This window comes from Crocodylus siamensis, chromosome 1 (assembly GCF_052110815.1).
Source record: "Crocodylus siamensis isolate JL-2025a chromosome 1, ASM5211081v1, whole genome shotgun sequence".
NCBI classification, from domain to species: domain Eukaryota; kingdom Metazoa; phylum Chordata; order Crocodylia; family Crocodylidae; genus Crocodylus; species Crocodylus siamensis.
The window spans coordinates 305,357,929-305,380,602 of record NC_143395.1 but is presented as its reverse complement, the minus strand read 5'-3'; the positions used below and the strand labels follow the sequence as shown (position 1 = coordinate 305,380,602).

Here is a 22,674-nt window from a genome sequence, read left to right as displayed (position 1 = left end):
AAGGAGCCTTACTGAATACTTGTAAGTCTACCCGATTAGTCTCACAGTACCCAGATAGGAATTTTAGTGATCTTTATGGATACTTTAATGCTTCATTAAGTTATCAAATGAATTTGAACTTTACTTTAACCTCTAGAAAATGAAAACATGACTCAGTTAAGCCCACAAAATCAGAATGCTGCTTTTTCAGCTTGGAATGAAGTTCCTAGAAGGGAACATATAACAGAAAACCAACGATTTGAACAAAAAACCCTGTTATAAAAGCAGTTCTCACTTTCAGTGCAGGCTGCATGCCATCAGCTACAATCAGAGGACAATAGGTATTTGATTTCTTCAAAATTTTGAAATACATTTTAATTTTAAATGTAAACCTCAGGTTTTTAATAGCGTCTCAGAGACTTCCAAGAGTTTTGTAAAACTGGAGCTTTGGATAAATTCCTGGTTTTAACTGTTTTTTTTTAATGGAGTGGGAAAATTAATTTTGAATAATTTTGATATACTCACATATCAGCTGATTTTTATATACTGTATTACACACACACACACACACACACACACACACAGAATATCCCTAGCACAAGGACCTTAGAATCTAAATAAACAAGACAGGCCAGAGGTAGGAGAAAGAAAGTATGAATATCCTTATTATTTGGCTAGAGAAATGAGGCACACAGAGAGAATTGATTTACTTAGAGGCTAACTTTATTTAAAAAAAAAAAAAAGAGAGAGACTGGGACTTACCTGAATCTTTCTGTTAAAGCATCTTATAACGTGGTTGTGCAAAAGCTCTTGCCAAGTGGTTACTGCAATACTGTGCTTCTACAGAAAGTTCTCTTTAATTCATCACAGCATTTAGGACGACTGCACCCCATCCCTCTGCCCTTCCTAGCAATATCACCATGAGGCGTGCCCCAGCCTACTTGATCTTGCCCTGTAAACAACAACTCGTGAAGACAAGGCAAAGTAGCTGCCCTACAGTAGCCTTAGAATAAGCATGTGCCCTGAAGAAGGGTACTGTGATACCTGAAAGCTTGTCTAAATCCTAGACTGTGCAGTTGGTCCAATAAAAGATATCACCCACAAGAATTCTTGCCATGTTCCCAGTGCCATTCTCAGGCTTTCTGTCTCAAGCAGGCGACTGGCATGCACCCAGAGAGGCTCAAGGAGATATATACTGCATTACTAGGCTTTGGCCCACACAGAACAGGACTGACAAAAACTTTGTTAATGCAGGATAAAGGTCTCCTAGTGGTGTCTTATGTCCTTTCAGAATGCTAAGTTCATCTAAACTCTAACCTCTAAAAAACAAGGACATTCTGAGGTAATGTACATGTCAACATCTTTTTAAGTCTGCCCTCCTTGATGGAGACCCCCAACAGGACCCTTAAACACATGCCCATGCTCCATGCCTGTGCACAGTATTCACAGAACAGGGCCTGCGCTCACAGTGGCACAGCTTGATGCCTTTGTTTTTCAAGGGCTAACTTGTGCCAGGTGAGTTGCACTGAACAGGATCCATCTACACCGAAACATTTAAGCCTAAACTACAGAAACAACTCCTGCCATTTGCTTAAGTTTTCAACCTCTTTATGCTTGCACAGTGAATGCCATGTAATACAGTATTTTTACTCGTCATTAAGCCCACAGACCAATCTCCCTGCACACTTCACTGCTGGCAGGCTCTGTAGCACAGGGATGGGCAATTGTTTTGGGCAGAGGGCCACTTACTGAGTTTCGGCAAGCCATCGAGGGCCGCATGACAGGCAGCCCAGGGCAGATTAATATTTTCTAAATTTTTTAGGGGCCCTGCAGGCCAGATAGGCTGGCCTGGCGGGTTGCATCTGGCCCCCAGGCCACATTTTGCCCACCCCTGCTGTAGCAGAAGATACTCACTACTGACACAACCTATGGAACATAGTAACAAAATGGGAAATTCTGGATCCTTTAAGATACCAGAGCTCCTCTTCCCCTTGCTCACAGAGGCCAATGGAAAAAGGGGCTCAGATTTGCCCAAAAGAAGCAAGGTCCTCAAGTCTCCTCATATTGCAACTGCAGCTATGTGGAACTGTTCCAATTAATTTCTCCACTATTCAGTACAGCTATACCTGACATGGTAGACACAGCTGCTGGCACTACTGTGTTCTTTAACTGTTCAACAGCAGTTTTTCACAGCTTTGACTTTTAACTGAATCTCTCCATTCATGAGTGAGTAACCCTCCAGACAACGTTAACACAGTCTTAAAGGTTTTGATGGGAATTATCATACCAATCACTGTTGCAGGGGAGGAGGGTAGAAACCTGATGACATAGCGTGGTACTAGTATGAAGTCCAAGCATCTCAGCCAGTGTGACATTGATGCCTCCTGCCATCATCCATTCACCGGCAACTAATCCTGAGGTGATCTAATTGGAAGGTCATCTTAAATTCACTGCCCCTCCCACCCCGCTGTGGCAGGGAAAGCATTAGGAGGGGGTGAAGATCTAGACCACTGCATTTTGTTCCCCACACAGCCCCTGCCATGTGCCCCCCATGCCTGGGCCTGCTCCCCACCACCTGCTCCTACCTGCAGCCTACCCCCGTTTCCCTTCTGCTGTGGCTCTGCTCCTCTGGGGGAGTCAGCAGCAGTAGTGGCCCTGCCTGGCCCTAGCCAAACCTGGCCAGGGGACAACCCCCAGCTCAGCCGAGTCAGGACTGGAAGGACCTGAGCCAAGCAGAGGGCAAGAAGAAGGGGTAGCTTAGGGAAGGGAAGTGGGGGGTGGAGGCAGCACAGACACAGGGGGTATGGAGTGGGAAGGAAGGCTGCAGGTTTCCCTCTCCCCCTCCCCCTGTGGTCTCCCCTACAATCCCCTAGGCTGCGTGCCCCTCTCCCATGCCATATAAGCCATTCTGGCCCAGGACAGGCAGCATCTTAGCTCTGGCTTCAGCCACAAACCCAAAACCAACTCTAGCACTGAGTTGCTACCTGCCACAAGCAGGTACTCAAATCTAAAATGAGCCTCCCCCTACCACGTTGATAGGAGAAAGAAATCTTATCTTGGGTTTGAGTAAATATGGTAGTTTCATGAAATCCTTGGAGCACTTTGGAAGTGTTCTTAAGCTTGGGTGAAACCCCAAACTTCTTAAAGCTCCCCATGGGCATTAGCCTTCATAACTTTTTCTACCCCTCAACAGTATCCCAATTCATGTTCCCATATTTTCTCACATACCACATGCCCCAACTAAGATAGGTATCTTGTTTTAGAAAGGCAGACTGAAATAAAAAAATGGTTTTCCCAGCATTTTTCTAAATGCTGACTGCATAGAACAGGGACAGTGTCATCGATACTCTCCTTGCTGATGGGTTCATCAGCACCTCACAGGAACGAAATACATTATGCAGCCTGGAATTGCTAGCCATTCTACATTAGATGATGAAGTACAACATGTCTTTTCGTGTCGTCCTGCTATTCCACCCCAGAAGGAAAGTGGAGATTAATTGTGCATTGGTTCAGTCCACTGTTAACTGTGCATTTGTCCCTTTTTTTCTTCAGGGACTACACTTTAGCTTGGATCCTAAACTGCAACCTCCATTCCCATCAGCAAATCACAAACAGACAGGTAACTGTTTAGGGATGGATTCATACAGTAAGAGAACAAAGGCCATCTTGTTCTTTTTAAAGCCAAAGCTTGCCAAATTTCTTCCCTATGTGACATACCCATCTCTGTTTGCCTTTTGCAGCCCACTTTGCGTCATCCCTGAAGAAAAATGAAAACTATAGGAACACACACACAAGTGTAGCTCCCCACTGTAACTTATGGTGCTTTGCAAGAAGCATCATGAATTACAGCAATCCCCTGGACACATCAGACACTCGGAGCAGCTCTGAGTCTCCAGCCGCTCTCCTGTAGCACCACCCCTCCCCCTTCCCATCTCTGGCACCGTCTTCAGAATGGGCAGGGAGAAAGGGAGCAGAGCGGGTTTGATCTGAGGATTGCCCAGCCGGTGCTGGAGGGTGGGGTGGGTGGATTGAATTCCCTCCCCACCCCACCCACGGTGGCCATCTTGTTCTTTTTAAAGCCACAAAACTTGCAAATTTATTTCCTGTGTAACATATCCACCCCTATTTGCCTTCTGCAGCCTAGTTTGTGTCAGCCCTTGAGAAAGATGAAAACTATAATATCATCAGAAGACTGGAAGGGACCTCAAGGGTCATCTCGAGCCAGTCCCCTACACAGATGCAAGGCTCCCTATCCCTCAACCATTCCATGCAGGTGTCTATTGCCTGTAGCTTGTACATCAATTTGATGGGATTGACTTTATATGGATTCATTTCCTTTCCTTCTCCCTTGATGTTGTCCCACTGATTACAAGACTTATCTGTATGTATCCACTATTTTCATCTTCTTGGCACAAGCAAGCTTCAGTGGTCTAAGTAACTAACACAAATAATAAGCAAAAGATCTTTATTAAGGAACATGACAGTAGCCAGATGTGATCTTCAGGTATAAGCATTGTCTATATAAAGAGTATTTATTACGTATTTTATTCAATGTATATACTGTCATTCCTAACAAAGGCTCAGGTGGCTTACAATAAGGATAGAATAATTTGTAAAACAGGAGAATGTACAAGAGAACTTTTAAAAGGGAATCAATAGCATCAATATAAAACAGAAACACCCTAATCAATATCCCAGTCTAGTGTTGCTAACCACTTGCCTAAATAGGAAGATCATACAGCACTTTTGAAAGATGTCCAGGCTTGGGCTCTGCCAGGCCGCAAGCAGGAGGGAATTCCACAGCTGAGGAGCAACTGCTAAGAATGACTTTCTATATATATTTGCCAAGAGGATACATGTAAATAAAGCTTGTCAAAATCTCTTTTGAGTCCATATATAATTAGAATGGGGTCTGGGCTTTCACTGTTCTGTAGATATGTCTCTCTTCACTAGAGATAAATCAGAACTGAAATATGTCGGTGAGGCCTTGCTGAAAAGTTTGGATTGCTGCCACCTGCTCTGTTCCCATTCCTTAGAAGAAAGACAGACCTCAGTCACTTGAACTAGCAATCCAGAGCTTTACACGAACATTAAATTCACAAAGTTGATATTTTCTTCTTTTTTAGTTTTTGGGGGGACAGGTGGTTTAATAATAAAAGTTTCAAAGGGAACCAAGCATTCAGGTTCGATTAAACATAATAATCTCTCAGAAATGATGGATGGGTTCTGAAATATCACACAGTCTTATAAGTTCTCCACACTCCCTAGAATATTTTAAGAAACAGTAGTTGGCAGGGGCTTGCCATCCCTTTGAGCTACATCACTGCTATGTAACAATCCTCCCAAGCTTTCAGCCAGGACCAAGGCAATCCTGTTTGGTGTAGCATTAGACAATCCGACAGGAAGGACTGCAGTTCTTAGTAATTAAAACATTCGGCACTGGCCCCACGCACTAACAGGATGCCAGAATCTGTATTTGTTCCTTTATGGAAACTCTTGTTTTTAGGATTCCTTTGCAGAACCAGCAACTGTCCTTAATGTTCCCCCATATTTCAGAAATCTTGGCCTAAGTTTTCAAAGGGTTTTTTCTATTTCAATTTTTGAGTGTCCCACATGGGACACCTTAGATGGGCTTAATTCTCAGAAAGTAATTTTCTGAAAATCAAGCCCTTTTAATGTACCTCAGATTTGGCACCCAAAATCACTAGTCACTGCTGAAAATATAACCCCTCGTCTCTAATATGGAGGTTTTAGAAAGTGATCAGTGCAATGCAAAATGTTTATATGCAGGTTTTATTTCAACAGACTTTTCCCCTGGTAGTATTTTGCTACTGAGTTACATATGTATCGTACAAGACCTACTATAGCTCTTGCTTGTCAACCAGAATTCCTAACATGTTACATATTCTTCCCATGTCCCTACAGTGCAGTAAGCTATAAGTAACCATAGAAACTGCAAAGATAAACCGAGGCAAAAAGTTTGAGGTGCCTAAAACATCCTCCCAGGTACTTTAGGTTATGAAGTATAAAATAACAGTCAGGGGGTTCTTCTAACTGATATATGCAAGTTCTTTAACAGGACAGGAAAGTATGGTTCTGCTATGCTGAAACCTCTCGTTAAGGAATGAGAAATGCTTCGTTCTCGAAATGTGAATGCTGTCACAAGTGAAACAGAGGAATAGATTTAAGAGGATGCTATGAGTTTGTCGCTAATACACAAAGTGAAATAGTTAAATAAAAAGATTCTGTGATTGTAAAAATATGTTCATTTCTAAGGTGTCATTTACTTTCAGAAGTTCCAATTCTAACTGTAATGCCTCTCCTCTTATGATCTATTATGCTTCTCCTTAAATCACAGAGACAAATCACTTTCACAGAGACTAATCACAGGATGCATCACCACAGTGCAACCTTTGGGACACCAGAACAAAAGGAAAAATATTACCCTAAAACCTTGTGGCTTATTTCCATCAATAGCATTCACTGTAGACTGCCAGATAAACCACAAGGTGGAGCTTTTCCACTATGGGTGGTTGAGAAATCCAACATTTACATCATCAGTAGGCTAGAGAAGACTGTTGAACTGAGCTAATGGAGTACAGACTTACTAGTATCTGTTGCCTCAAAATGGTTAAGTACAAATGGTTGCAATGGCAAACAGTTACTCTCTGTATTGCTGTCTTCTATTGCCTATTCATGACATACAAAAATCTTAATGAAGAAAAGTGAGGAGATCTTACCAACGTATAGTCTCAGGCTCTCATCCCCATACCATGTACAGGTGGTCTGAAAGACAGTCTGAAGCAATTTCAGAATTCAAGCACAGAAGTGCCTCTCAATTCATTATACTGAAACAGGCTTTATAACAACTTTTTACATTAACTCTTTTTTTTCCCCCTTTCTGTTCTTTGAGGACTAAAGAAAATGACTGAAGATTCTTATGATGCTTTCCAGTAGAGTTAGAGTGATATTTTAGCCATGATGGCCTAGAAATAATGTAAGAGAGAAGAATTTTTTGGGAGCGATGATATATTTTTCTGAACCAACTGCATAAGGTTAGACAAGTTCTCAAATGCTAGGCATTCTTCATCAGTTCTTGTATTCAAAAGCTTATTCCAGCCATGTAGTTGGTCCAATAAAATATATCACTCCCCATAAAATCCTTGAGTGGCACTGACTGTACCTGTGCTGAATGAAGGTAGCAAGTCACTGGTCCTAGCCAAATCAACTGCAGCTGATGCAGTCGATGAATATTCAGGAATAGTGCTTTAGGAACATTTGCATTCTAAAAACCTTCCAAAATAGCACTCTCTGCATTATAAAGCTAACATTCCAAGTGACAAAACCCATCTTCGATGGCTATCTTGCAAAAGGAGAATTATTTTCTGAAATAAATGTCAGAACCTGAAACAGAGGACAAATGGGGTTTTAAGAGATGGTTGGCTTGCGGTCAAATAGAGGCAACTCTCCTAGAACACCTGGCTGTGTAGCTTGGTGGAGCCCGCTCTGGCCTTGAAATCAGTGCCCCCTAAAATCAAACCTTTTGAGTCTCCTATTACTAGATTCCTGTGGTTTTGCTACAGTGAAGCTAACTTACTAAGTCACTTACACTGCTTGTACTTTGGTGTTAATTGCTAGTACTACAGGTTGATTTTACTATGCTCTGGGTACACCTGTCATAAGAATCAAAAATGCATTGCTAACATGTAAGGAGATGCTGGCAGATACCAGTTTGGCTTATCTGCTGTTTATCAGTCATCCCAATGCTCCTAACAACCAGACACTTGCCAACAGTCTCTAATAAATCTATTACTTCAAGTGTCCCAAATTTCACTTGAGACCCATACACCTCCTCAGCATCTCCATTTCTGAGGCCCATAAAATCCCATGAAAAGCTAAAACTTTGAAGTTTCAGAAAAATGCATGGGGGCATGAAAGAAAAATCAACAACTTTGTCCACTCCTAGTGAAATTACCTGCATACACAAATGAGGAAGATGTCATCAACATCTGAAATACCAAATAATTGGTATTTTAGGAATAATTCCAGAAATAACAGATGGGGGGAGGAGGGAAGAGGAGTGCTTTGCACTCTTTTTTTATTTGTTTGTTTGCAATAAACTTGCTCTGGTTTTGACATTTTGTCTCTATTGAAATCTAAGCTGGGATTTCCAAAGAAATGTAGGGGCATAAAGCACACAAATACCATTGAAGTCAGCAGGGGTTTGGGTACATAATTCCCTCTGGTGCTCTGCAAATCTCAGTCATAATGAATTGGAAGAGAATATAAAGCACCATGTAATACTGTAGCAGAACTATACCACATCACATTGATCATTAAACATATAACAGAGATTCTCAAAAAGACTGGGCCTGTTGCTTAACTCCTTTCACAGGTTGATGAGTGCTCCCTCACCTTACACCCTTTTTTAAGGCACCTTGGCTACACCTGCACTAAACTGCCTCTGTCAACAGGACTTCTTGTAGGAACCATCAGCTACAACTGCCAGAGGCATCAATAAGGTAGTTCTGCACCTGGGCAGAGAGTGGCAGGTGCAGGAAGGTGGGGTTGTGCTAAGCACAGAAAAACAGGAGTTGGGAGATGGGGCAAAGTCCTTCTTCCATGACACAGGCTCACCCAGGGGCTGTTAGATGCTTATTCACAGACTGGAAGCAGAGTTCCTGCAGCAACCTCACTCCACCTCCCTTAGTTGACCCTCTCCCACCTGTTGCTGACCTGCATGTAGAACATACCTTTAAAAGCCTTAATTTGGCAGCAGTGGCAGTTGGCTGCATAGCAGAGGCGGGGTGGGGGGAGTAATGCTGTATGGGGAGTCCTGCCTCTGGTCTGCAAGGCTTTGAGCTAACCACCCCTAAGACAGCTCGATAACCTGATGCTACTCTGGCACCCCTGTCTCTTGGTCAGCACCGGGGGCTCATGCCCCAATCACACAGCCCTACTTATGCTACTGACCACCGGCATAGCTAGGGTGGCCATCATAGAGGACATTCTGTCTTCTGTCCTCTATTGATACAAAACCCAACGCCTTTATGTCCTCTATTTTTCTCTTCAGGAGAAAGGCATCTGGTTTTGTATAAATAGAGGACAGAGGACAACTGGACTATCTTCTATAATGGCCACCCTAGACATAGCACATCTATATCCACAAGCTTCTGGCTACCTCGCTAGAGCAGCTGAGCCACCAGCACTGGTGACATGTAGAGGGTGCACACGCACCCCCTGAGATCAGCCGTGCATCCCCTGGCAGTGCCAGCCACGAAACCAGAAGTGCAGCCCCTGGTTGGCAATCTGGTGCCCCCCCCCAGACTTGGGAGGCACCAGTCACCCATGGCCACCAGAGTGCAAAGTTCACTCTGGGAGGACAAATGCTGCGGAACGGACAATGGCTGCCAGCTGAAGGCACAGGAGAGGCTACAGAGGCCTTCAGCCAGAAGCTGCGTAGTAGCAGAAGCCTTATCTGCGGGCAGAGCATAGGGCTCCCCCCAACAGGCTTTGAGAGTGCAGAGTTCTGCCCATAAAACTCTGTAGAGCAGATGAAAGCTGAAATTCTGTTCTGACATTGTGTCAATAATTACCGAACCAAAAATATACAGTTTGCTGTACCGGGGCACCACTTTTGAGTCTGCTTTCAGTGAAAGTTTCTGTAGCGCTTGTGACAGAATTGACTTCAACTTACTTTTCTAATAGACTGTGGCATACAAAGAAGTGTAATCCACTCCCGCAAAAGCCATGGTGGCTCTGAAATTGAACCAAGAGTGAAGGGTGCTAGCATGCTAGTATAGATCTTTAACAGTATCAAGAAAAATAGACATGGAGGATACAAATCAAAAAGGGTTCTTGCTGAGCACTGAAAAATTCTCTTCTGTTGCCTGAGTAACATTTTATTATCTGCCAGGCAACTAATGGGACACACTAATTCATCACAGATGGTGCTCTCTCCAGCTGTGTGATCCTTGGGCAAAATGATTTGGTTTTTATTAAGAAAAGGAATTGTTTTTAAATCTCCAGCCCTGTCTGCTGCATTAAGAGCCCAATTAGTGAACAGGCATATAGTGTATTTACAATTCAAATTAGATGCATTTGTGTGTTAGGTGTCATGTTATAGTGAATAGCAATCATCACGTTCAGTTCAGGGCTAAGTAGGTTCCCTGGCTTGCTCATAAACTCTGTATAGGTGAAATTCACCTTGTGCAAAGGGCAGTATAATACAACCCATACATTTCACTCAGACCCTATTTTTGTGGATTGAAAGTGCACAAGCATGAATTTACCCCTGGCTGCTGGGAAATTTAATCCTACATTTTCAAGGAAACATTTTTTAAAATATTAGTTTCTTTAGCTGTCAGGGAACACTGTGTTCCATGGTACTACTCCCTCACAGAGGTGCCCCTTGGGCTTGTCCAGCCTAGTTGTCATACATGTGGCTGTGTGCTTTACATACTGGCAAAGGGATTTGCACTAAGCATGCCACCAATGTGCTCATGTTCTCATTTTCTTGTTGGCAGGCAGACAGGGTGTTCTGCCAGTCTGGGACTGGAGCAACCCCAGATATGATGCATGGTTGCAGGAACCATCTTACAAATTCAAAATTATTTGCTGCAGTGGGTGAAGAAGAGCTCATTTATATAAACTCTTCCCCTGCTGATTAGCTCTACAATTTTCTAAAGCTTAATACCACTTAAAAGATTGGGTTTTTAATTGGCTTTTCAAGCAGGCTGACCTTTACTGCCACGGAGCCAGCATCTGTACGGATGGCTGTAGAAAACTAATAAATCAAGTCTTTAGGAAGTTCCATTTAAAGAAGGGCTTTCTTAATTAGAAAAGGCCCCTCTCTCCACAACTGCACCCCCACACACAAAAGAAAAGATGAGCTGGCACATGTGATCAGTGAGGTCATTTCATTTACCATATTTCAGTGTATAGGTCAACATGGTGGTTAAGTTGACCCCTGGCTTTCCAATCTGAAATATAAATTTTCATAGACACAGTGTATAAGTTGGGGCCAGGCTCAGCACTTGGCTAGTATGGCTCCATCCCCCTCAAAAGGGATGGGGTCGCACTGGCTGAGCACCGAGCCTGTCCCCGTCCCTTTGCGAGCAGTGCTAAGCCAAGTGCTGCTCAAAGGGGACAAGGAAAGGGTCGGGCTCAGCCCCATTCTTTGCGAGTGGCGCTACCTGTGTCACTTGCAGGGGATGAGGCTGCGCCAGCCAAGTGCCAAGCCCAGCCCTGTACCCATCCCCTGTGAACAGCGCTGGGCTCACAGGGGATGGAGCCACTGAGAGTGACATTGCTGAACGCTGAGCCTGGTGCCACTCACAGAGGTTGTGCTAGCCAAGTGCTGAGACAGCCCTGTCCCCTACAAGCAGCACCAGGCTTGGTGTTTGGCAGTGCTGCTTGCAGCAGACAAGAGCCTGGTGCCACTCACAGGGGATGGGGATGGGGATGGGGACAGGGCTGTGGTTGGCGCTCAGGTGGCGCAGCCTAATCCTCTGCAAGCCGTGCTGGGAGAGCCACTTGCAGGGGGTAGGGCCATGCCAGCCAAGTCTCAAGCCCAGCCCCGTCCATGATTTTTCAATGTGGCGTAGCATATAAGTCGAGTTTGATTTTTAAGACACAAAAATTGGGCTTCAAAACCTGACTTATACACCATGAAATACAGTACATCTATCTAAGAGCCTAGAATTTTGTTATATTAGCTGCAGAATTAAGTGATGCAGCTACATCATGTTCCCCAGCTTGGCAGAAGGGAGCAAACAGAACAGAACCATCCTCTTTTCTCAAACAAAAGTTTGTTACATGCAGACATTATGGAGAAGTCACCATTAATGTGAACTTTAAAAATCACATTCCATTGGCACATTCCAATGACACTGGCTGCTCATTATTATCAAGTTTCATATCACACTGTAGTGAACACTTGCTCCTCTTGACAGAAAAGCACCAGCAAGATAAGACTTTCAAATTAGTGACTTCATTTTTGGCTGCAATGCCTGCCTTGTGTTTGCGTGCCAGATATAACCTAGAAGCCCTTTAACTCCAGTACTGCAAAGTGCTGGCACCTTAATGCAAAATTTTGATCAGCCTCTCCTTTTTTTTTTTTTTTATCTAAATAGGAGGTGCTCGGTAGCTGCCAGGATTGGTACTTTGCTGAGCTTTTATACTTAGCTGGAATATGACCCTCTGTAGATACAGTAGTGGCTATGGAGTGGCATATTTGAATGAAATCACATATCTGTACAAACAAAAACATACTATACACATAAAAAATGTCCTTACAGGAAATTCAGTCAGTATTTTCCTAATATTTATACGAGTGAATGGTAGCCTCTCTAGTAAATCCCTTTTTAACAAAATGCCCCTTTAGGATTTTCTTGCAAATACAAGCAGTGGCTTCCCTTCCACATATTTCATTTGTATACAATATTATTCAATTTAGCAACAGATCAGTATTTGCATTTACCTCTCAAACTAGAGCATAAACACAACCATTTTTTTTACCTAATTTAGACTGACATCATCTCAAGCTAAGGATTTACCTTTTAGGAGGAGTAAATATAAAAGTTTATCCTCAAAACAATCTACTTGATTACAAACTTAACCTAGCATTTAGCTAGGAGAAACTGGAGCAGGATTGAACTAATATGTTCATTTTGAAGTCCCTGTTCATAATTTAAATAATAAATGGATGATAAATTTGATAATTAAACAAACATACCTGCAGCAGTGTATCGAATTCAGACCTTTGGGCTATTGTTTAGAAAGGAAAGAAACTCAGTCCTGATAAATATATATCTATGTTTATGCAATTGCAAAGTGAGTTTAATGCTTTAATAGAGAACAAAAGAAAGATCAAGTGATGCCTTTATATCAATCAATTTAGGTTCTTTCTTTAGATGTAAAGATACCTTATGTGTGATGCTTAAAAGTATCAGTTATTCTAATAACCAGTGGTTTAAAAGATGAATCTGAAAGTCCTTCACTGTAGCTTTCAGCTGTGTATTTTGTTAGTGCTGCTATGCTAGAACTGTCCTCATGGCTGGCTTTTCTGTCATCTGTTTTGCCAACCCCCTCTCCTTGATCAGGCTCATTTTCACGCTTCACCAAACCCTTGGTTGACAGCATTTGGTACTTCTTGAAGCCATGCTGGGTTTCGTTCTGTTCTACTGGGCTTTTATTGTGCTTGGACATTTCATTTGATGGGGGTAATTTCTGGTGCTTGTCTGTATTACGCAAAGTGGGCTCCTCTAATACCGTGTCACTTTTACGCTTCATGCTCTCAAAGCACGAAGGTTGATACTTCTCAAAATCCGCTACAGTATTTTTCTTTCGTGAACTAATATTTTCATGACTGTCCAATATCTTTCTTGAGAGTAACTGGTATTTCTCTTCTTTGTGGTACAAGTTCTTTTTTTCTGGAGTGCTCATTTTATGCTTTGTGATTCCGTCTGATGAGGGCAATTGTGGCTGCTTCTCTACTACTGTATTTTTTTCTTGCTTCAGCAACTTGTTTGATGAGTGTAACTGGTACTTGTTGGAATTCTGATGCGTCTTTTTCTCTTTTACATTGCTCGCTGCAGGCTTCATAAAATCTTCTGATGCAGGTATTTCTTGCTTCTTCTCTACTGCAGCATTTTTTTCATGCTTCCCCCATTTATTTAATGAGAGCAACGGGTACTTCTCAGAGTTATGTTGATTCTTTTCTTGTGCAATATTGGCTTCGTTAGTCATAAAATCATCTGGTGTTGGTATCTGTTGCTTCTTCTGTACTGAAGTATTCTTAGAAGGCAACTGGTATTTCTCAGAGTTATCCTGTGTATTTTTCTCTTTCACAGCATGTATTTTATGCTTCACATTGTCGGAAGATACTTCTTTCTGCTTTTCTATTACGTTTTTATTCTCCTCCTTTGTTGATGGTTTTTGATTTTTCTTAGGATCAAACAAAGCATCCCTCTTTGCTGCAGTATTTTTGTTGCGCTGCACTGGATCCTTTGTTGAGGGTAACTGGTAGTTCTGAAGATTAGGATGGACATTCTTCTCCTTAGTCTTATTTTCATTCTTCACTGTTTCTTTGGATAGCATTGGAAATTTCTTAAGGTTACATTGGATATTTCTTGCTCCTGCAGTATTATCTTCAGATTGTGTTGGCTCATTGGCTGAGGACTGTTGGCATTTCTCAGTAGAACAGGTGTTTTCATTTTCTGTTGCATCATATTTAGGTTTCTTTAACTCTCTTGTTGGCTTTGGGTACTTCATATTACACAAGGTATGTTTTACTCCTGGAGCCTTAGTATCAAGCTCTGGGCATGACTCAGGTATCTCAAAATCACAAGAATTTTTCTTTTGTAAAGTTTTATTGTCTAGCTCCATAAAACCACTTGATGGTTTTTTGCAAAACAGATTTTTCTCAGCTCCAACAATATCCTTTTTTGGCTTTGCACCATCACTGGATAATGGTGTTTGGTACTTGCCTCTTTTACATAATTTCTCTCTCTCTCTCTCACTTCCATTTTCATGTCTAACTGTGGGATCTTTTTCTACCATTGTATCATTTTCATGCTTCCCTAGGTCATTTGGTGAAGGCAAACAATGACAGGGCTTATCTTCTACACTACAAGTTTTATCTTTCACCAAATCATTTGATGAAGGGATCAAAGGTCTATGAAGAGCATGCCAGATTCTTTGTTCTGCAGCATTGCTTTCTTGTTTTGTTAAATGATTTGATGAAAACAATTGACATGTCTCAGAATTAGGCCAGGGGCTCTCCTCTGCAGTGACTTCTTCATGTTTGATGAAATAAGATGGCCTGTGACAAGTTTCCAGGTCATTCAAGGCACTTCTTGGCAGGGCAACGTTGTTTTCATAACTTGTCATGTCATTTGATGAAGGTAATGGGTCTTTCCCAAAGTTCTCTTCTGCAATATGACAACGGCGCTTCACAAAATCACTTTCAGAACCACAGCAAATTTGCTTTACTGCTACAATATCACTTGTCTGCTCCTGGTTATCATTTGATGAGGGCACGTGTTTTTTCTTATTCACAATTTGATTTGATGCATTAGAGCTAATGTTATTAAGATTAATTTGCACATTGAGCATTTCACATGGTTCTGATTCTGGGGTTATTTGTTTCTTTTGCATTTGACCTTCAGATAAATTGTTTTGATTCATCAGAGGCTCCTCATTTTGTGCAGTAGGGACTTTGCAATCATTTTTGTTACAACTTGCAAATATTTCATGCTTATTGTGAGATTCTCCCTTTTCACCTGCTTCAGAATGTTCATCTTTAAAACCTGGGACATTTTTTTTACTTGACTTTACCGGTGCCTTTTTATCAGCAACTGGCATTTTAAAAGTTAGCTGCAGATCAGCAGTTGGAGACTTTACATTACAAGATGCCTGAACTACTGGGTAGCGAAATGGTGGAATGTTTTCTGATACTTTCTGCTCTGGGAAACATTTCTGGCTCACAAAGACGGGATCTTTTTTTGGCTGTACCGACTCTATTTCTGGTTCCTCTGGACTGCATGCATACATTGTTATTTCAGGAATTTCACCCCTGTTAGTGTTTGGGGGACTGCACACATCAGATCCTTCAGCTATGTCAGAATAAGGCAAGTCAGTAGGTGGACTTTTTCCACTAATACTTTGAGTGGCATTGTTGTTCCTTAACACTGAGGATGCATCCAATCCACGTAAGGGGTGGTTTGGACTATGTTCAGATAAGGAAGGAATGTTGTCTCCGAGTCCTTCACTTTTACGGAAAGTAAAATTAGGGAGACAGCCAGGTCCTTGGTTTGTGGAATCTATTTTTGTCTCAACAATGCCCTCTGCATTAGTCATGACCTTGGGCATTCCACCTTGTGTAGTCTGTAACTGTTCTTTATATTCTGTATCTTGTGCTTGGTTTTCTGGCTTTTCTTTCTTCCTAGACTTAATATAATCTCTGTGCCCAATGGCATTTGTTTTTCTCATTTGAGCACCATGATTAAAAGGCTGCTTACTAATGTTATTTGTTGACCAGCTCCCTGGATGGTTAATTTCAGTTACGACACTGAATTTAGGCATTGGAACTGTTGAACACACTAAATACTGGGACTCTGGGCTATTTATATCCATGGTTGTCATTGCCAGGCTGTGCAGCACTCTGATGTCTGGTTTATGAACACGTTTTTGATTTGGGACCTTTTGGCTCTTTTTTTCACTTTTGCGCGGTAGTAATGGTTTCACCTCTGGGGCTGAACGCACAGAACTGCTTTCTTCAAATTTTTCCCTCAGTTTGGACAGAACAGAATTCTTGCTGATTATTTTTGGCAAATTGCTGTTTGGCTCTTTCTTTTTCCAGGTGGGAGAGTTTTCCTTAGCTGCTTTTTCCTCTGCAGCTAAAAATTTCTTAAGAATATTTTTCACTGTATTTTTCCCAGCCATATTATTCCACTTGACCCTCTCACTGGGCAGCATGCTTTTATTCTCTTCTGGTGTTTGATCACTTCCATTTTTCTCCTTGTTTCTGTCTAACTTATTAACGGTGGCATTCAGACAGCCCCTGGTTACCCACTGCTTTTCTTTAATGACCAATTTGCCAACCTCTCTTCTCTTCTTCGTATATGCTTCACGATTGTTATTCATGAATTTGGACTGCAAAAGCTGAAACCTTGTGGGGCGCACAGTGCTGTTGGTCCCTTGGCGTTCACGGGTACAACTCACCTTATTTTCTTTGCCTTCTGCCCATTTGGCCCTCTTGCTCCGCATCTCTGGATCACAGGCTGCAAGGTCTGTAACGTACAGCAGCAGGCTGCTGAGGACGGCAAAAGCCCCTTGTTCTGTTGCCAACCTATTGAGTTTCTTCTTCAGCACCATGGGATCTATCAGCGCCTTATCACCGCAAAACTTTGTACATTTGGTGCTGCACAAAAGAAAATGAATGCTCTTTTGAAGTAATCAACATTGGTTCTACTTCCTTATATTCTTTTTTCTAATTACATGCTATAGTGCATAAAATGGAAAGAAATACTTAAATTTAAAGCTACTTAACAGAGATATAGTTAGTTGGCTGTTAAGAGCATGCAAAATATTTTAGAAGCTTCGTGAAGCATTTTGTAGCCAGAGTGTGCAGGGTTTTAATAACAATCCTACATTGTGTCATCAGAAGCGTCTTCTGTGTTTTGTAACAGCTGGAAACATTCATGAGAATAAGCAACACTAATAATGATGAATAAAATCTCATCTGTGCAACTCCTCAGTTTTAATTTTAATACCATTGTCCCCTCCCGTGGAGAATATCATCAAATGTTTTCACTCCTGCTAAACAATAAATAAGATGAGAACATATCCGATATGAAAATATGGCTGTGCCTATGGCTTAAAAAAAAAACAAAAACAAAAAAACCACAGGAAGGCTGAAAAGTATAAGTTAATAATTGTGTTTTGCTGTTGATACAATTTATGAAGTAGCAAGTATATTTCAAGCATAAAAAGCCATAAAATGCACTTTTAATAGTGCATTCTTCCTCTTTGTCTTAAGTAGAAATCTAGCTTAGTTTTGCAATTATCCATTTGGGAAATACCTTTAGGGAAAGGATCATAACAATAACAAGTAGCAAGGGACCAAAGATAAAACATTTTATGTAAAGATATCCACGCAATGCCTCTTGACTACTGTCCCTTTTCAGTATTCATCCTGGAACAGGAATTCTGACATGATGCATCTATACTTCAGTTTGAAATGTTGCCTTCAAACAGCTGGGGATTTAGAAAATGTTTTAACTGCTGCTGATCAGTTACTAAAATAAAATACTGAACTGAGTACAAAATCGGTAGAGTGAACTCAATAATAATAGATTGTGCTGGGGTGGGAAGGGAGAGGTGTCAGCTTTCTAGCACCAAAAGATCTGGAAAGTTGCTTCACTGTTCAGTAAGAAGTACTGGGAATGGATTTCAGCCTCCATGCCAGGAGAGTATTCATTTTTATGAGTAGAAATGGGAGAAGAAATTCTGTAACCTAAACGTGATAGGCAGTGAGTGAGTGAAGAAAGACTGCCAAAACTGTTTGTGTTTTAGGTAGTATTAGCCTTGAAAAGCTGATCTCTTTCCCCCTCATTAATAGCAGGTTGTATTTGATAGGCAATTAAACCTAAGCCTGTACTGTAATTTTACTGGGGCTGCTTGTGGGGCAAGGGACTGGTCATTGTAAATAAAGAGCAAAATCTGGCTTTGAGAGAGAATGTTACAATACACTAAAGAGAAGGACTTTAAAACCTGCATTCAACAGCAGTGTAACAAAGCAATGAGCTTTAAAGTAACCAGTTCTATTTATAATGACTTTGCAGATATTTTAAAAGTAAAAAAAAAAGTTTGGCTGATGTCTAACATAGCAAACACTGCTAGGTTTCAATTGTGAATAATAACTACATTTCATCAGAGTACAGGTGTTCCCCCATGTATAGTGCATATGGTAACACCTTAGATTTAGTACTCCTTCCTTTGAAGGATAAAAGATACATGATGGAAGAAATGTTATGAAGCCAGCTCTGATGTCATACTGAGGTTTCCATGGAATGGTTACAATAGAATTTTGCAAGAATTTGATTTTTTTTTTTTAAAGTATATGGAAGGGGAGAGAGAGTGAGAGAGAGATTTGCTGTTCCCTCCACCCATAACTTTGACTAGCCTAGGTCTATCTGTCCTTTGACTGCAAAGCTTGCCAATATGGGGCCTGCCCTCTCTCCATCCTGGAAAGCGGTAAATACAGACTCAAACTGCCTTATTAGTTTATATTGACATAGGCCACTTAAGAACCCTAATTTAAAGAAGCAATAAAGTGATTTTTCCAAGGTTTACAGAAATATTACAGTGTTTTATAAGTACAAAAAATATGCCGGATAGGCCTGCAGCAAAATGCTTGGTTCATGTTCACTGGCCAATAATAGAAATTGAATAAGAATTACCCCACCCTTTTAGGACATCAACAGTTTTTCCAAGATGATGTCAGCTGTAAACTCGCATTACAATGGATCTGTAAAAATCTCTTGGATGACCCAGTAGCATAAAACTATAAACCCTGAGATCATTCTATGATATTGTTTCCTAAAAATAAATATAGGTTTGGGAGGAGGTGAGGAAGTTCTCTTACCACTTTGGCATGGCATTTAAAGTGTCTGTTATGTGTAATCTGGGGAGGTGCAGGGAGCAGAATCCTGGCCATACTGACTGAGAGTTTTGCTATTGATTTCAATAAGACCAAGATTTCATCCCAAATATTTCCCTTCCTTCCCTCTCCTAGCTCTACCCCTTCTGCCACTGAACTATTGTTACATATCATTACAGTTGAGCCAAACTAGACAGATTTTTTTATTTTTTTTTAGGACTGCAGTGAACAATGGGAATTTATTAACCCCTTCAAGGGCCAAAGAGATCTCAGTTGAGCAGTACAAGGCACTTCACCCAAACAGGGACTCCACCATGGCAGTGCATGCACCAACATCCACACTGGGATTCTCTTCTCTCTGCCTCCAAACTAAAAGGTTCTTATTTTCTTTTTCATCATAATGATAACATCTATACAATATCCAAATGCACTGCAGCTTTCCAGATCTGTTATCTTCAGTATAAGGTTTTTGTGCATCTGCAGAAGGCTGCTTGAATGTCCGATGGATCTAAGGCCATTTTCAAAAGTTTTTGGTTTTAAACTAGCTCCCCTCAGCGCACCACTCACCAGCAATACCTCATGCAGACACAGGCAACAGTTACTACTATGTGTGTGCAGGCATCTCTGAGACACCTATCACTATAATATTTGAGCACAAACAGCTTGATATGCTAAGAGTCTGCAATGCAGTGCCTAGCTTGCCTCAGGGAAAGCACTGGTAGCAGACACCTCCTTGTCATGAAACTGGGATTAGTCTGACTTACTTCTGACAGGGGCAGAGTAGATGTATTCCCATTCAGGCCTGTCAGAGCTGCTGATGGTGGGAGAATGAGAAGGAGCTCACGCAAATGCTACGCCAGTGACCAGCCCCTACATTCGTGTTCCTCCTCTTCACTGGGCTGGGGCCACAGAGGTTTCTGGAGTGCTAAACCAGCAGTAGGTCATCCTCCACACAAGGTGCAGGGAATGCATGTCGAAAGCACACACTTTGGAAGGCTTCAGAAGAAGTCACACTTTTACCATCAGAAGAGGGGAGGGGTACTTTTGGCCTTAGCTTCTGTCAGTTGATGCTACACTGTTCACGGCTCTCTGGCTGTCAGCCACTTGCAGTATTGTGGCTTTCCAGCACCACATGGGAAACTAGCATTAACAAGTAGCAGGACTGACAACCAGCCTTTTCAAATCCTTCCCTGCCAGTTTCTGTCAAAATTAGGGGTGCACCGATAAAGATTTTTTGGGCAATACCAATGGCCAATTATTGACCAGCCGTATCGGCAGATACAGATCCGATTGCCGACATGCAGCCCGACAGCTTGGAAAGTAGCATCCAGCTGGTAAGCTTATTAGGGGGAAGAAGCATGGGATGTGCAAATTGAGCCATCTTCAGTGAGGGAGGGATTGGGGCTGGGCCAGGGGCAGGTGCTGCCCAGGTGGAGTGGGGGGGGAGGGCACAGGATGGAGCTGGCGGCTCATCCGGAGGGCACAGGGGGTTGGGGAGTGAGGAGAAGCTTCTGCTGCTGCACACAACCCTGGGAGAGGCATGGGTAGCACATGTCACCTTGGATTTGTGCGCAAGGTGAGGGCAGGCTGCCCATTGTGGGCTTGGAGCTGGGGCTGATCCAGCCTCTTCCCAGCAGCTGCGCTTGGGCTGGGTGGGGCAGGGCAGGTGACGGCAGTGCTGGGAGGAGGGGCTACAGCAAATTTTTGGCTGGTTCTAGTCCCCCTATAGCTCCCCCTTCCAGTGCCACCACCTGCCCCACCAAGCCGAGCCCGAGAGCACCCACTGGGGAAGAGCCTGGTGCAACCCCAGCCCTGAGTGTGCAGCAGCAATCTACCCTCACCCCATGCACTGATCCAGGGGCACATGACCCCCATGTCTCCCCTGAGGGTGTGCACAGCTGCAAGAGCTGCCCCTCCCTCCCTTCCCCCTGGAATTAGCCACTGGCTCCATGCTGTACCCTGCCCCACCCGAGCTGGGCAGCGCCTGCCTCTGCCCCTACTCATCTCACTCCCTCACCATGGGAACCTCAATATGCCCCCCACCATGCCCCTTCCCCCACACCCTCCAGACTTACCAGCCAGATGCTGTTTCTCCAAGCTGCCAGGTTGCATTCCTGACCCCGTGCAGGCTGCATCTGCACATGTGTACATGGCATTTATCGGCAACATTATCAGCCATGTTAGTCAAAAAAAAGCTGATAGCCAATAATGTCAATTTTTCTTTTATTAGTGCTGATAAAATATGGACCAATGTATCGGTGCACCTCTAGTCAAAAGCTTTTTATAAAATTTATGGCCCAGAACAAGTGGAATTTCCTTTTAAAACACTAGGCCGGAGAGCACTTCCTAGGGGCGCACAGAACTAGTTGGAGGTGAGGTGCAGAACAATGATGACAGCAGCATGGCAAGAACACTGGAGCAGAAGTGGTTATTTTCTTGAAGGGTCCAGTCCAGCTCTTAAAATTCTGTGTATGGCTGTGTGAGGCAGACTGAGAAGATTTTTTATCTGGCAAACAGTATTTCCTGTTGCCCTGTTCCCCTCTTTGCATCTGCACATTGTGAGCAATCACAATGTTCTTGTTAAACTCACCAAGTGAAGGCCATAAGGTCATCTTGATGGCCAGCCATTCATGACAAGCTGTTTTACAATAATTGGTTCCCTCAGCATTAACTGAGTGGTTGAAGGCTGCTTATTTAACTAGGTGAGGGAAGAGAGGACACGAGGAACCAGCTGCTTCTCAGGACCACTTACCACTGCTAGGACACTTTGTCCACTTGCACACATATGCTTGACACCTGTAGTTTGTTGCTGCAACTGGTTATTCATGTTTGGATAAATTAGAATATTTGCTTCCTATTCATACTAGCCTGTTGTGTGTCTGGGCCACGTTAAACAATTACAAATACTCAGTGAGGCAACTTTTGTTTTAATGTATTTTCTTATCATCATTAACAAGTTGTAAGAAATTCTTAACAAATGTTCCTTGCAGACTGGTTCAATGCAAATGACAGTTCAAAGCTGGCCAGAGAAGATGGTTGGTGTTTAGTTACTGGGAGAGGAAGGTTATTCTAACCACACTAGACAGACATTTCAAGGAGCTGACCTATCACAGCTCTTACATGGTTTAAATCAGATGTCCATGCTAAGGTGGGACAAATGTGATATGTCGGGGCTAGCTGCCTTTTCATGTGATTTGATTCAAAGAATTGCCTGAAATGAAGGAAAGCAAGCATAAGCTCTCTCTTCCTCAGCTGTTACTCTTATTCAGGTTGACATTTAAAGAGTGTCCCTTCATTAATAAAGTGCTACTAAAATTGTCAGTTTTCCCTTTCAATTATGGAAATAGTGCTGTATGACTATTTACATAATTCATAGCTATCTCCATGAAACGCCTTTATACCATTAGATCCCCAACTGTACAGCTAGCAGGGGGTGCAGGGCCAGGCACTTTAAAATGCCTTATACTTTAAAGGCAAGGCACTTATTCATCCTGATCATAGAGACCCCAGGATCAGGGAGACCCCCTGAT

The 22,674-nt window shown here is 42.4% G+C and overlaps 2 protein-coding genes across 2 annotated transcripts in view; both read right to left on the bottom strand.

The window, feature by feature from the left end:
- Window positions 1-16,800, bottom strand: part of GRTP1 (growth hormone regulated TBC protein 1) — a 91,887-nt gene extending 75,087 nt beyond the window's left edge. Inside the window, exon 1 of the mRNA XM_090021876.1 lies at window positions 16,705-16,800. The gene's annotated coding sequence lies outside the window, so the exon portion shown is untranslated. The remainder of the gene's footprint in view (window positions 1-16,704) is intronic.
- Window positions 4,431-22,674, bottom strand: part of ADPRHL1 (ADP-ribosylhydrolase like 1) — a 46,496-nt gene continuing 28,252 nt past the window's right edge. Inside the window, exon 8 of the mRNA XM_090021825.1 lies at window positions 4,431-16,903. Within this exon, the coding sequence (XP_089877951.1) occupies window positions 12,907-16,903 (3,997 nt within the window). The 3' untranslated portion in view covers window positions 4,431-12,906. The remainder of the gene's footprint in view (window positions 16,904-22,674) is intronic.